Genomic DNA, 14,970 nt, shown 5'->3' with positions numbered 1-14,970 from the left:
CCTTCCTGCTCACTGGAGGAGGTGGAGTCACAAAAAGTTTGTTCTATCATGGTGGCCCTGGTGTGTCCATTCAGGGTCAACCCATCACAACAGCACAAGTCTTTGAACATTTACGGCCTTCAAAAAAACCTCTCAAAACCTCTGACATTTTGTGATAGTAGGCTTAATATTTAATTATTACGAGTATGGGGTTTTGTTCTGCTTTTCCTACACTGTTAGTATTACCAGGAAGTCAGGAAGTCTTAAGGCAAGGCAAGGCAAGGCAGTTTATGAATTTCACTTAGGGAGAAATAATACCAGTGGTAGAAAATAATGATTCACGTTGAGCAAAACTAGTTTCTGTATTACATTTCAGCTACAGGTAAAAGCCAAAGTACAGAGATACGTACTTCGGCTTTTGCCTGTACAGAGTAAGTAAAAGTACAGAAGCAAGCTTGCTTCTCCATAAAGTTGCAGGACAGATCTCTGCTAGGTACCTAACACAATTTCTTTTAAGTTAAAGCTACTATCATTTCAACTGGAGCCTGAAACAATGTGACGGCACACTACATGATTTCTTCACTGCTGCCCACTCCACAGCAGGAGAATCCACCTGATTACCTTACTGAATGATGTCCAGAAGTAAAGTCCAATTTCCCAATCTTCTGCGTATGGTAGCCATGCTCCTCCATGAGATCCATCCATGTTACATAATCTGGATCTAGACCTTTGAAGTTATTCCAAGATTCTGTTATATGAGTGAAAAGACCACTCCACATAGCTGGCAAAAAAAAAAATTATGAGTGATTAGTACTCCCCACCTATAAGGTTGGAAAGGGATTAATCTTCTCATTATTACAGAGGTATAAAGTCCAAACTGTGATACAATAGAACAAGGAATACAAAGTATTACCCTTCCAAATCTTACTTCATTACCAAGACAAGTATCAAAATTTACTCAAATAATCCCCAGAATTGCAGAAGAAGGTTCCATCTTTCCAGGCACTATGCAATCATTAAATCAAGTTCTAATTAGATCAGAAAATATTCCTCTTGATTTCTGAAAGAAAATGGCATGGTAGTACAGATCCTGATGAAACAATTCTGTATTTACACTTTTCAGAGTATTAGTTACCCTTACTACAGTTAGATTTAATGTGAGTTTAAAGTTAAGTATATTTGTGGAGAGAATTACAATATAGTATTCTTATAAATACAACATGCCCTCAATTTTATTCTTTTGGGTAATCTACTTCACTACCAGTTGCAGAAACAAAGTGAGAATATTAAAGAAGATACCACAAAGAAAGGAAGCCAAAGCAAGTGTTGCAAAGGAACTATAAGGGGAGATTTTTAAAGTGAATTCCTATTTTTTTGCAGCTTATCAAGAATTTGCTCTTTCCAGTGCTAATTTAGAGTTAAAGGTAGTCCCAGAACAGAACTAAGTCATTCACAAGCAATAGAAATATCCTGTAAGCAAAGTGCATCAACCCCACATGGCAATACTGGTCCTTTCCCCACCCCAAAACCCTCTTTCCCACTATCTCTTGTGGTATCATCCCTGACACCTCCACAACAGATGCACCTTCAGTTCCTTGCAGGTATCCAAGCTCCTGGCTAAGCAAAAGATGTCCTGCTGGTTCAGAGCCCCACGTAGTCACAGCTATCTACAACACTACACATAACTGATAAACCGTTTAATTCATTATGCACTTTCTTTCCCACAGGAATACCAATGTGTCATTTTCAAAAACCTCCTAAAATTAAATAACATAAAGTATTATTCTTAGCAATAAAAATTGGCTGAAAGACTCAAACATCAAGAAAAGGAAAGAAAGTCGAACTGCTTGCTCATGTAACATCACCCACTTAAAATGTGACCATGAGAAAAAAGAAACGGGGACTAGCTAATCAATAAAGAGAATATTAAAAATGTAACACTGTATTTGACTTCCTTTGTCTGCTGCTTCTTTCAGTGTATGCTTTGAGAGGAAGGGGGACCTTTCTATAGCTACAGATTAAGGAGGGTCTTTCAACAAAAAGGTAGAAATGTTTTAAGATGTAATCTTTGATTGAGGAATATAGTTTCCTTCCATCTTCCTAGCAAATTCTGCAAGTGTGAGATTGAACACAGAACAAGAATTGCATTAAGTAAAGAAAAACATGGAAGTATTCAATTAAAGCTACTGAAAGATGCATCATGTGTCTAGAAGACAGCAGCAACTACCACTTTATTCAGCTATTACTATTTATAACTTTGCTGAATAGAGGAAAGATATTTATTAACTTTGTATTGGGAAGAGTGAGTAGTTCTGAGTGTATTTTCAGCACTGCAGCAGAACAAATAGATGATTTCTCTACATATCCCAGAGATTTTTTAAAAATCTGAAGCTTCAATGGAGTTTGTAAAAATATTTGGGAGCTTACACTTAACTGAAAAAAGGAGAAACAAAAAAATAAAGGAGGAAACATAAGAAACAGAAGAGATAAACAGATGAAAGAGAAGAATACCATAAGAATTCAAACACAAACTAAAAAAAAAAGGATCATACTAAAAACAAAACAAATCCCTCCCCATTAAATAATTTCAGATTTCCCATCATTACCACATATTTAAATTGACATGTGCAATTATTTATCTGGTGTTTTGCTTGGTTCTACCTGCACGGGAAGGACAACAAATTGGAGAATTGGTGTAGGCATTGAGAAAGACAGTGCCATGTCTTTTCATAAAATTTATGGAAGGTAAATCCACAGTCTGATTTCCTGGCAAAAATGTCAAGCGTCCATCCTGCAATGAGACAAAAGCAACACGTAAACATGATATATGCAAACTATCAGCTGCATTAATTCATGTATTTGTTACCACAGACTGGTGTTGCTCAAATGCTGCCAATTCTAAGCAGGTTTGGAAAACAATGTTGAGAAGCTCTAAGTAGAAAAAAAAATAAAATGGATCACTTTTGAAAAAGTGCAATGGAAAAGGGCTTCTTTATAGTAAAATTAATTCCACTGTATATCACTACACATATTCCAAGCTCCAGTTCTTCAGGGGTGGGGTCCTACCATGACACATTCAATGGGAATGGGTACAGTGAAAGGTAAAAAGGAGTAAGTGCACACATCTACATTGGGATTCAGCCTAGTAGATATTTCTGTGAAACCATCATTGATTCCTCATCCTTTCTAAATGTATATCCATACCACTTCTCTGTGAACTTATTTGAAACTATGGACTGGAAAAGGGATTAGAAAGCTAAAGAAATGCTATTCTCCCACAGAAATCCCACCCACAATGGTTCCCTTTTGATACTTCCATAGTGCTAATTTTGATGTTTTCATAATGCTCATTTAATTTTAATAACCTATTTGTTTAGACAGATTTTTCAATCAGTAACTTAAAAAATATTAAACATTTTGAATAGGTAATTTAACAGCAAAAGATTATCATCACATGAAACCAGGTTCCATGCAGAGTGCCATATTTCATGTCATTCTGTTTTATCTGTCACTTTTATTCCTTTCCTTGGTTGAACAAGATGTGCCAACACAGCCCCAGCCTGACTGGCTCTTCAGTGAACACACAGGCGACAGTGTATCTGCAGTTTTAACTGCCAAAAAAAGTAATTCCTAGCATTTGGTTTCTGGCAGAAATACTCTTGGATAACCCAGCATTGTAGACACTCACTTCATTTGGCACCAGTAGAGCTAACTTCAGCACCGCAGACTCTGACCTCAGCTCATATCAGAACATGCTAAATGAGCAATCACCTAATCTTGTATACTATTACAAATGGCCATCTTGAGCAAACAGTAGGACAAACTGGAAATAAAGCTGTAACACACAATAAGAACTTTAACAAAACTTTGGGCTGAAAGTGCTCTTTAGAAAGTTACCCTGGTTGCAGCCAGGATAGGGTTCAGGACAGGGTTTTTTTGCAGTAGCCAGGAGGGGACAAGGCTAAGACATGGAGGTTATTGTGTACCACCTCATGTCATTTTCCAGGAACAGGGGAAGGGGTCCTTTCCACGTCAGAGTAGTGTGGCAGCCAACAGGTACTATCGGGCTCTGCATAGCAGAGTGGTGAGCTCAAATGTGAATTGCTCACCCCTCTTGTACATTTTTGTATACTAATTTTATTATTGTTATTGTTCTAGTAAACTGTTCAAATTCTGCTGTTTCTAGTAAATCTTTCTTACCCCATCCATGATCTTTATCTTTTGTGTCTCCAATTCTCTGCTCTAGCTTGCCACAGAGTAATGGGAGGGGGACAGAGAAGTGAGCAAGTGGCACATGGCTTGGAGTGATTTCAGTGAGAACACTAAATTGGAGAATACTATTCCTAAACCATGACAAAAGTACTCAACTGCTGTGCAGTCCTGTCAACAACACACTCTTAAGTTTCTCCAACAAAGTCTTGTTTGAACAGCTGGAGACAAGAGCTCCTTACATTAATACTGTGATACCATATTCAATGACACAGCAGCAAAATAACTCCATATTCTTGGTGTCACTGCATGCTTGGGGTACTGTGACATGATTATTGTTTCTACAGATGAAAGGGTATTCAGTGAAAGTAGTAAGTGTCTTGAATTGGCTGAGCAGGTGGAAGCTCAATAGCTATTTCAGGAAATCCATCCCCTAAAAACTGCATAGGATTTCTAGGTTTTGAAATACCTAAGGAAATAAAATTACTTTAACACAAACAAGCACCCTTCATCCAGAAACTTGAATTGCATTGCAAGCACAGCTTGTCATCCATCACACAGTAAATTTCAAGTAGCAATTCAGGAGCTGAATTGCCTACTAGCACATTTCAGCAGGAAACCCATGGAATAGCACAATGCCTAGTGTGACACAGCAGCAGAAAGCTAGCTGTTCAAGCAAGAGGCCACTGTTCTGCACACCAAACACAATCCAGCATCACTGTGAAGAAAATTCTTGTCCCACTTGGCAAAATAGCTGTGATTCCTACATAGGCAGTGTGACCCACAGCAAAGGCAGGCATGCTTTCTAATAAAAGCCCAGACCTTTTAACAGCCTGCAGGACTTAAGCTTTTTTCCAGAAAAACTGTTAGTTTCAACAGTACCCCATCCTTCCTATTCTCTACTAGTGATGTAATCAAAATGGTTCATCTATTTCTACCTTCAAATCCATCTCAGAAGAAAAGCTTATACAACACATTTTTCTTACTATACTCTGTATGCACACTATGCAACGATGACACTTTTCAAAAGAGCACCTTGTTGTTTCCATAAGAATTCCACAAAAATTGTGGGGTTTATCTTTTTCTTTTTTAAGGGTTACCTCATTAATCACTGTAATATGGCTTACAATAATCTTCCTGCTTAAAGGAGACATATAAAAGTTCACCAAAGTTTGGTGAACTAGCAGCCTCTGCTAGCATCTGGATGTAAAATGGACATTGACTAACCCTCTGGATCTTAAATACTGTAATTTTAACTATTGGTAAACAGACTTCTAGTAAAAGCTGGAAATTTGGAGAGAAAAATACGCATTATTTTTGAATATTAATAGAGATTACTTAAAATAAAATTAACAGAGAATAGAGTCAAAGAAAGGAAAGTCAATAAGGAGCTATTACATAAATAAAGAAGGAGCTATTTCTTTATCTTTGAAATCACAATGAATGCATTTAAAGATAGGGTTTGAAAAAAGATAATACGTGTTTACCAAATATTTAGGAAAAAGTCATCTCAAGAAAAACCAGCAGCAGGCAAGAAGCCAACTGCTTTTATCTGTGCAGTCAAGGAGGGAAGCCCAAGAAGGCTAGGGATCAAATTCCGCAATAGTGGAAGAGAAGTGATGAAATGTGAAAGCACCTGGAGCTTAACACTATGGAGCTTATGTTCGATTCCACAACAAGGAGTGTTCAGGTGAGTCAGAAAAACCAAGGCTCCTCAGAGTAAAACACATCAAAGCATTTCTAGTGTGCTGGCGGGCACAGTGAGAAAACTGTGAAGATACATGCAAGGATTAGTATTTTTGAGTGGAAAAACTTCTGTGTCTGAAGGATAAACCAAATATGTTAATAAATCACTGTAATGAAGCCTCTAGATGCTTACTGCCATAGATACACGTCTGACAAGTTTACTTTGTTGTTATACCTTATCACAGCCTCAATAAACCAGTATTTGGCGCTCAGTAAGTCAAGTGATTCTAGACATCGCTATCCCATTTGTTGTGGAGACTTAACATTCATAGGATTTACAATGGGAAGGGTACCAGGGTTTAGTGACCTTTCTTGCCGTCAGACTTTTCAAACGAACCGAAGAGCATTCGCTTTACACACCAGCCCTGTTCCAGGGGCGGCTGCCCTGCCACAGAGTCCTGGTGGCACGCCCCGCGCCCGGGCGACAAGCTGTATCACACCAGACCGTGGGAGCCACCTGGGCAGAGCTTTTCGGCTGCTGTGAAGCCTCTGATGCGAGCAAGGCACACCCTTCTGGGAAGCGGGCCGCATTTGGCTCGGAACACTGGGGGTGCAAGTGCCCCGCCGCACGGCGGGCCCGCTGCCGCTCCTGTCGCTGCCCCTGCTCTGCCGCTGCTGCTCCTGCTCCTGCTCCTGCTCCTGCCCCTGCCCCTGCCCCTGCCCAGCCTCCGGCGCCCCGCGCACTAACCTCCCGTTTGCGCATGCCCGTGCCTCTGGCCTAGGTAATGCAGCCAATGCGGCCGCGGTGTCTGGTGCTCTGTAGTTCCGTCCAGGCCACCGCAGAGGATTTCACTCCCCCACCCTGACCTGTTAGCGTGCCCTTCCATGTCCCGATCACTCACCAAGGAGTCGCAGGCCACCAACACAACATTAGATCGGGGCTGGGCCCCGGGGGTGGTGGGCCGCGGCCTTGTTCCCGCCCCGGAGGCCACGAGGAGCAGCGCCAGACCGGCTAGCCGCAGCGGCCCGCTGTCTCGCATCGCCCCGCCACCGTGGCCTCCAACTCTCTAACCGTGGAGCAGCAGCTCCGAAAACAGATTCCGCGTCTCTGGCCACAGCGTAAAGTTAAGCCCTACCGCACGCTACCCGCTCACTGCGGCCTACAACTCCCACAGTGCCCAAGGCGCCGGCCTGCAATTCCCAGCGTGCCCGGGAAGCGGGAACTACATCTCCCGCGGTGCCCCGAGAGAAAATGGCGGCTGCCCTGGCTCGTCACTGACCCGCGTCGCAGTGCGCGTGAGCCGGGTGGCGGCTGAGGTGGCGGACGCGGCGGCGGCTGCAGGTGTGTGCTGTGCTGTGCTGTGCTGTGCTGTGCTGCGCTGTGCTGTGCTGCGCTGTGCTGTGCTGTGCTGGCTCGGTCCGTCGCGGCTTTCCCTGGGGGGGCTGCGGGCATGGGTTGCCTGCCCAGGCCGTTCGCGGCCCCGGACCCCATGCGCGGGCCCTGGACCCCACCCGCAGGCCAGCCGGGCTGGATGGCCTCGCCCTGGGGTCGGCCGCCTCCCCGGTGCCCAGGTTTGCGCCGAAGTGGTGTTTTGCCTGTAGGTGACTGTGCAGCTCATGCTGCACAGTGCCCGTGGTGGGGTGCTTTTATGATGGCCGAAGAATCTGTTCCCTCGTAGGAAGCAAATTTATCTCCCGGAACTGCTGAGCAATGCAAGTCCGTCAGATTTATTTACAGGTTCTGAGGGAATCTTTGAAATTCGATGTCCTCCTGTGTCCACCCATTCCTTTGCAGCTCCTAAAAAGTTTTTTTTTGTTCTTCAGCTGGTCCTTTTCATCTTTTTGGGTGCTGGCAGCAGCAGTGTTGTTCCTCAGTCTCATCCTATTTTGACAGCTTTGACTGTGGTGTTTCTAAAGTTCATTTTGGTGTACAACATACACCAAAGCATTGCAAGATTGTGTTAAAAAGCGTGACTGCCTGTTTGCTGTGCTCTTAAATGCTTTTTCTTTTTTGGTTCCTGGCAGTAGTCAGAAGCAGAATCTGCTGTAAGCATGCGTGAAGGGAGAGGAGCAGGGTCGGCCACACCGGCGTGTGACACATAGCCATGGTGCTGCTGTAGAAAGCACACAAGAAACACCCCGATTCTTAGCAGCCGGTTCTTAAGCCCGGTTCACTGCTTAGTTTCTTTTTAAAGAGGAGCTGCTATGTGTAGGGTGTTTTCTCCTAAGTGTGACTACAGGCTCTTAAAACACCTCTTCCTTAAATTTATCTTAACCTGTAAAAAAGTTTCATTCTTGGATAGCTACTTTGTATCATTTAACTCTTTGGAATAATGACTGTATCCTGCATTAGAGCTAAATGTGAGTCGTTTCAACCCTGCGGTCTTTTTCATCAGTTTGTGGTACTGTAAGCATTTTGGCATACTGCACTATATTTCTCTGTTTAAAATAACCTCTGTGCAATAAAGGTATAAGCATTTTGTATGTGTCAGAATGTCTGCTTTTACAAGAACTGATGACACGTCCTTTGTATTTAGCAGCCACAATGTCAAATAAGGAGGTGAAGGCAGCATTAAAGAGTGCTAGAGATGCAATAAGAAATAAACAGTATAAGGAGGCCTTAAAATATTGCAAGGTAATTAAATTTATACTTGGAAGGTAAGTTTGGGGCTTTTTGCACATTTTGTTCTTTTTCTGATACCTCTACAACTGTATAATTAATAGTGCAGAGTGTAGGGTACCTTATTGAGGTGGATTTTCAGGTTTAACTTAATTGATTATTTGTGTTAGTTTCCCACATGTAAAGTTTTATTCCCTTTCCTTTTGCATTTGCTTACTTGTGTTGATAAGAGTATTAAGTCTAGAGTGATAGAGATAAAAATCTATTTCTAATCCAGACCTCCTAGGAGTGCTTTAATTGCTGAGCTGCAGATACAGGTTACTAGCTCAACTCTTCAGGTATGAAGCATCTTCTGGTATAAGAAACTGAAGTTACTAATCTCAGCATCTTCCTTAAAATTACTTCACTCCTAATATTGGCATATAAAATAATCCACCAAACTGTAGTGATAAAACTCAGTACATGGATCTATAAGTTACATTTCTTTAATCAGTTTTACTTAAAATTGTGTATTTTTAGGCAGTCTTGAAGCAAGAAAAAAATAACTACAATGCTTGGGTATTCATTGGCTTGGCAGCTGCTGAGTTAGAGCAGCCTGATCAGGCCAAAGGAGCATACAAGAAGGCCATTGAACTTGAACCAGACCAATTACTGGCATGGCAGGTGTGTGAATATCCAGTTTTTGTTTCCCTCAAAAGTATCACTATGGAGTTAAATATAGGAATAAAGCAGAGTTAAGGCATGTGTTATCTTGTTTTCTTGAGACCCTTAAGTTCCACAGAAGCTTTGGAGTAGATGGGGTTCCTGTTAGTTGTGTGTCCAATGTAAAATCATGATGAACTTTATTTTCAATATATTTGAGTTTGTATTTCTTGTGTAGACTACACAGCTGTGAGACGTGCAAGGGAGAACATGAATTGAAACAAATACAGTAAATTTGTCCATGTAAAAATTTCTATGCTTGTAACACAAGAAACACTTGACAGTTCTTCTCTTACGGAGAGAAAATGTTGTATCTAATAATGTATTTTTCCAGCTTTCAGCATCAAGTGGATTGTTAATGAATGTTGTTACTTGAAAGCAAAAGTGTACATTTAAAATAGCTGTGTGGTATGTGCATTAGAGCCTATTGCAATATGGATTTACGACCTACAGTTTTGTTACGTATTGATTCATGAAACATAAGGTTTTATATTAAGTTTGTTGCTGATATCAACAGTCCATGTTTTTCTAAGATAATAAGGTTCTTAGTATTTTCAGTATAAATTTTATATATTTTAAAGTATTACTGCTGGGGCCTGAATTCAGTGTTATGTTGAAATTTCCTCACTTTTGCAATTAAGTTCTGGCTCTCTTGATACAATACTTGGGTGTGTATATATATATTATTATGTCTTTTGCATTTTATATATACGGTCATAAGGCCTAGTGAAATTTTATATTGTCTTTTGTGCAGACCAGATCAAGCAATAGCTACAAGTTTCAAAAAAATTGTTGTTACTAGTTTAGAAAGTGAAGAAAGCTTTTCATTTAATATAAATGGATTGAGTGAGCTGTGCAGAATTCTGCACAGTGATTACTGCCTTGATGCTTTACCCTATTGAAGGGTATTCACAATGGAATTTTTTTTGTATACAGACCAGTTAGCATTCTCATGTAACATAAGCATTGTCATCAAATCTTGCTTCCTTTACTTTTTTCTATTTTTTTTTCCTTAAGGGATTAGCAAATTTGTATGAGAAACCCAACCAAACAGATGTCACAGGAGACTTAGCAGATGTTTATCAGAAACTCTTGGAACTTTATGAAAGGTAAAGCATATTGAATGCCATAAATTCAGTCTTAAGATTTCTAGTTCAGTGAATGCTATTGGTGGTATACAATGTAGACATTGGGTTTTTAAAGCCTTCTCACATCACTAGTTCAGCCATTTTGCTAAGGTTTTCTATACTTTTTCCTGCTCCTTTTAGTAGAGCAAAACCTCTCTTAGCTTACTTGTACTTGAGGCTAGTAGTGTAGGGAATTCCATGTTGTGCTGTTGCTGTCTAAACTCACTGCCTGGAAGCATATCTCTGATAGATCATTGCCTGCATTAATAAGAAGATTTATATTTCACTGCTTTAAGATCACAGAATATGTGTCATCCAATTTGTAGAGACACAGTTCTAAACAAATCTAGCTCAGCTGTCACTACAGCTGACTGGAGTGTTAGGTTGTTCCCTTATTTTGAAAACTGATCAAAAAGTCCCTAAAAGTAATTTTTTTTTTTGTTCAGAGCAGCAATGAGTAAAACTTACAGGGCAATTTTTAGTATATATTCTAAATAGTAGTTTAACTGAACTTACTGAAAATTATTTGTCAGAATTTGAAAAGCATTACACTGTTATGTGGAAAACTTAGCTTGTTTTGGGGGGATTTTCTTCCTTTCTAGTGGTGACAAGCAGAAATGGTGTGATGTATGTAACAAGCTTGTGGAACTATACCATCAAGGAAAGAAATATTTAGAGGTAGGTCAAGCACTTTTCTTACTTTTAACAATTATTTTCTGTTTGATTTAACTACTTTTCTTCAAGAAATTCCACTCTTAGGGGCCACAGACCACTTAAGATCTCCTTGTGGACCACAACCAGGATGACTGATTTTAACTGTATTTTGTCTTTCCCAATGGGTGTGACTTAGATGCAATCTATTAAACTGACAGAACTGGTAAAGACTGTTAGTATTGAGACTGAAAGGGCAGAATATCATTCTTCTGTTGTATTTCTAGAAGTCAAAAACGCTATCAAATGCAGTATGTGTAAGTCAGGTGAACTTTGCCTGGCTTGGCCAGTGCTGGGTCTCCGATGAGCCTTTCACTGGTGGAGTGATCCCTTCCTGCTTGTTACTGAAGCTTCATTCTAGAGGGTAAGGTGGGATATGTACTCAGCCTGAACACAGTTGCATATGTCTTCTGTACTGCATTCCCAACACAAGGATAAGGACATGAAAAGCCTCTTCAGAGCAACGCAACCTTTGCAGAAATCATTGTGACTCTAGTCAGTACCACGAAGTGGAGTTGTTAAATGCCTGCATGGTTCAACAGTAATGTTTCCTGCAATCTCTATAATACTGTTACAGAATGTATATTTCATTTTGCTCTTTGAAAAGGCTCTTTTCTTACATGGTGGTGCATGATTGTACTCCATGTCATCTTCCCACCTCTCCTCCAGCAATGGAACATGAAAAAACGTACATAGCACAGAGCATGAGGCTGAAGGCTAACAGTTCACTCCAAAGCCTCATTGTATACCAGCTTCTTAAACTAAATTTAATGCTGATAGTTTAGCATATGAAGGCATAATCTGTATGGAACAAGAAACTGAAGTTAATGTTCAGAGTCCTATTTTTTCTTTCCATTTCTGTTGACTTTTCCATACTGGAATTTCAGTGTGGACTGCTGCTTTTGTTCTCTTTCTGTTTGTAGTGCTCTAGATATTTAGGTCTACTTTTACTGTTGGTTTCCTCCAGGAACCAGAGTCAGAATTCATATACTCTTGATGTTCTCTAGCTTACTTACTCTACCTTGGAAGGTAAAGAGGTTCCACACAATGTTTTGGGATTTGCTGTTTATTTAATCAGGAAGCAGGTAAATCTGGGTTACTGTAGATATAGTACTGTTACTGTGTTGTCTGTCCTAGAGTGATAGAGTTTGATAACAAAGGGGTAACCCAAGAATGAGGAGTTCTACTGTGTCTGTGTGCTTTTGGCAAAGAAACAGGGTGTGCAGGATCTGCTTTCTGAGCAAGGACAAAGGGAGGATAATGGGGGGTCATCTGGCTTAGGAATGCAGCTGCTGCCTAAACAAGAGTATAAAAGACTGAACCAGGGGAGGGATTGAAGGTAATAAGTGATTATAATATGTGTATGGTGACTGTGTATAAGCAACGCACTTGCAGAGAATCAGAGTGCACGCCAGGTGGAGCAGTTCCCCGTGCATCCCTTACCCAGTAAATAATGCCAGTTTTTTAAAGCTACATTGGTGTTAAGGAGTTTATTTACCCAGTTTCCAGTGAATTTTGGTAACAAGTTGACTACTTATATTGGTCTTTCAACTCTTTAAAGAGTAATCAGCATGGGTCATTTGTTCCTGACAGGTGGCTGAAACTTGGCAGAAACTAATAAGGATGAAACAGGAGGAAGGTGCAGAAAAGGCAGAGCTTCATCAGCTTTGGAAGAAGATGATCCAGTTACTGAAAGACAGTACCAGGAACCAGGACAATAAGACTGGGCAGTTGGTAATGTTTCTCACTCCTTGTTCAGCTAGGTACATATATATGTCCAGTGCAACTAGTAATTGCAGCCTCTTTGTCTGAATTGACTGTCTCAATGTTCAGAGGTACTAAACTTCTGAGGAAGAGTTGGGCACTTTTACCTTCTGACAGAAACAGCAACTGTGCAGCACCCTGAGATGAGCTTTAGTTGTAATGAGTCACCTAAGTTCTTCACAGATTGTTCTGGCATGGTTTGTTCTATGGGGTGTAGTCCTTCACTAGCAGACTGCTTCAGCACAAGTCCTTTTCTTGCTCTCACATATTCTCACTCCTCTCTCTGCCTGTAATTGCTGTTGCACTGGTTTCTTCCCCTTCTTGAATCTGTTATCCCAGAGGCACTCCCAACATTGCTGATGCTCTTGACCTCAGCCAAGCATGTCTGTCTTGAAGCCAGCTGCATGAACTGTGTTGGACATGAGGAAGGTTTCTAGTAGCTTCTCATAGAGCCCACCCCACTTAGCCTCCCACAAGCAAAGCTTTGCCACACAAAACCAATACAGATGTTCTTCAAAATAGCAAACTTCCCCCTGCTTTGACCCAAGTAGGAAGAGATGGATTTATGAGGTTTCTCCATTTCTTTGTACCTATTCTTTTTCCTAGATAGAAATGTTTTGGTTCAAATTTTCTTTTCTCCTCTAGATATTAAACTTTCACTTCTTAGGAAAGTGTCAAAGCTGATTGAAACCAAACAGAATGATCATGAGTCATACTCATCCTGTGTTTTCTATGGACAAAGTTAATTTTCTTTTATCCAATTTATCTGTTCTTGGAAGATGAACTTCCTTCAACATAGAAGGTAGAAATTTATCATCTCCAGTCCACTTGATAGCAGTGTTTCAGAAAGGAGAAAATACAAATTGAAGTTGTTTCAGATGGTAGAAAAATGAATCTGGATCTCTACTTTTGAGAAGGCAAAGGCTTTGACTTTAAGGTAGTGTAGAAAAGAGGTGCTGCAGGCAGCACTGCTTTCTTTTTCAAAAAGAAAAAACTACAAAATATTTTTAAAATAGCATAAACCTCAGGAATAGCTTTCACATGCGAATCTACAGCTTACTGTAGTTTTGAGTAAAGCCCCTGAATCTGCAAGGCTGTGGACCTGAAGGCAACACAATTCAGTATTTCTCTAGTGACAAGTTGTGTACAACTTAACGTTTAGCATGCTTGTTTGTAAGCCTGCACTCTGGTGCCTGTGTTTCCCAAAGAGTCAAGAAAAAAAAGATTAGACTAGACTTCTAGATTTCTAGACCAGAGTGGAGAGAGAGGCTGACAGCTAACCTTATAGGATAATAACCTAATTTCCTTCTTTAAATTGGGGTTAGGTTTGAAGAGCAATCTGTGTTCTTAAAAATTTTAACCTTCCTTGTACCATCTTATGTTTTATGGCATCATATTATTGCTTCATCTTGTACTAGACAATTTAGATGCTTTTCATGCTGAGTGCTGCTTCATGATAGGAAACTTGTTTCATGTCTTTCTCTCTTCATTGCATTAGTGTAAACTTTATAAGTAGGATCTAGGTAATAACACGTAAATATCCACTTTAATATGGAAGTGCTGGAAAGCATGTCCTCTAAGGAGCAGGTAACTTAGGGTTTTCCCAGTTTGGAAGAGACGGAGGGCTGCCCTCTACTGTCTGCAGCTTCTTGAGTAGGGGAAGTGGAAAAGGAGATGCTGAGCTATTCTTTCTGGCATCTAGTCATGGAATCTAGTGTGGGATGGCTTCACAGAACTTGACATGTGACATCATTTCTTTACCAGAAGGGTGGTCAGACATTGAAGCAGCCTTCCTAGAAAGTCAGTTGATATCCCAAATCTATCAGCATTCAAGAGGCATTTGGTCCATGCTTTTAAAAACGTCTTAGCTTTTAGTCAGCTCTGAAGTGCTGAGGCATGTGGACTAGATGATTGTTGTATGTTCATTCCAGCTGAAATATTCTATGAAGATAACATTTCCCTAAAGTAATTTTTTTTGCACTCCTGTTTTTTTGTTATTTCAGCTTTTGACTGCATTTGAGCATGCACTGGATTCTGCTGATACTGTTCCTGGTGAAGATCACCAAAATCTTTACAAAGACTTCATAGAGTGCTTGTCCAAAGTAAGGTTATGTTAGTGCCTTTCTAGTAAGAAAAGAGATGTATTATTTCACATCTGAGAATTCACATAAA

The 14,970-nt window shown here is 40.4% G+C and overlaps 2 protein-coding genes across 9 annotated transcripts in view; one reads left to right on the top strand and one right to left on the bottom strand.

Annotated features, from left to right (window-relative positions):
- ARSK (arylsulfatase family member K) overlaps nt 1–7,066 on the bottom strand; it is a 55,907-nt gene extending 48,841 nt beyond the window's left edge. For 5 of the 6 annotated variants that reach the window (XR_005628675.1, XR_005628672.1, XR_005628674.1 and 2 more), the window contains exons 1-3: nt 6,777–7,066; nt 2,641–2,770; nt 601–760 (exon numbers count right to left, since the gene is read on the bottom strand). Coding sequence is in view for 3 of the 6 variants with exons in the window: in XM_039719352.1 (XP_039575286.1) it covers nt 601–760; nt 2,641–2,770; nt 6,777–6,914 (428 nt within the window). In the remaining 3 variants the exon portion in view is untranslated. The remainder of the gene's footprint in view (nt 1–600; nt 761–2,640; nt 2,771–6,776) is intronic. The other variant, XM_039719379.1, reaches the window with a different exon arrangement.
- Nucleotides 6,975–14,970, top strand: part of TTC37 (tetratricopeptide repeat domain 37) — a 48,337-nt gene continuing 40,341 nt past the window's right edge. The window contains exons 1-7 of one of the 3 annotated variants that reach the window (XM_039719338.1): nt 6,975–7,216; nt 8,412–8,509; nt 9,014–9,157; nt 10,214–10,305; nt 10,926–11,001; nt 12,628–12,768; nt 14,802–14,900. In XM_039719338.1, the coding sequence (XP_039575272.1) occupies nt 8,420–8,509; nt 9,014–9,157; nt 10,214–10,305; nt 10,926–11,001; nt 12,628–12,768; nt 14,802–14,900 (642 nt within the window). In that variant the 5' untranslated portion in view covers nt 6,975–7,216; nt 8,412–8,419. The remainder of the gene's footprint in view (nt 7,217–8,411; nt 8,510–9,013; nt 9,158–10,213; nt 10,306–10,925; nt 11,002–12,627; nt 12,769–14,801; nt 14,901–14,970) is intronic. The other 2 variants (XM_039719330.1, XM_039719322.1) reach the window with 2 other exon arrangements.

Source organism: Passer montanus, unplaced genomic scaffold (assembly GCF_014805655.1).
Source record: "Passer montanus isolate IOZ18808 unplaced genomic scaffold, ASM1480565v1 scaffold105, whole genome shotgun sequence".
Lineage (NCBI taxonomy): Eukaryota > Metazoa > Chordata > Aves > Passeriformes > Passeridae > Passer > Passer montanus.
This window is presented reverse-complemented; position numbering and strand designations above follow the sequence as displayed.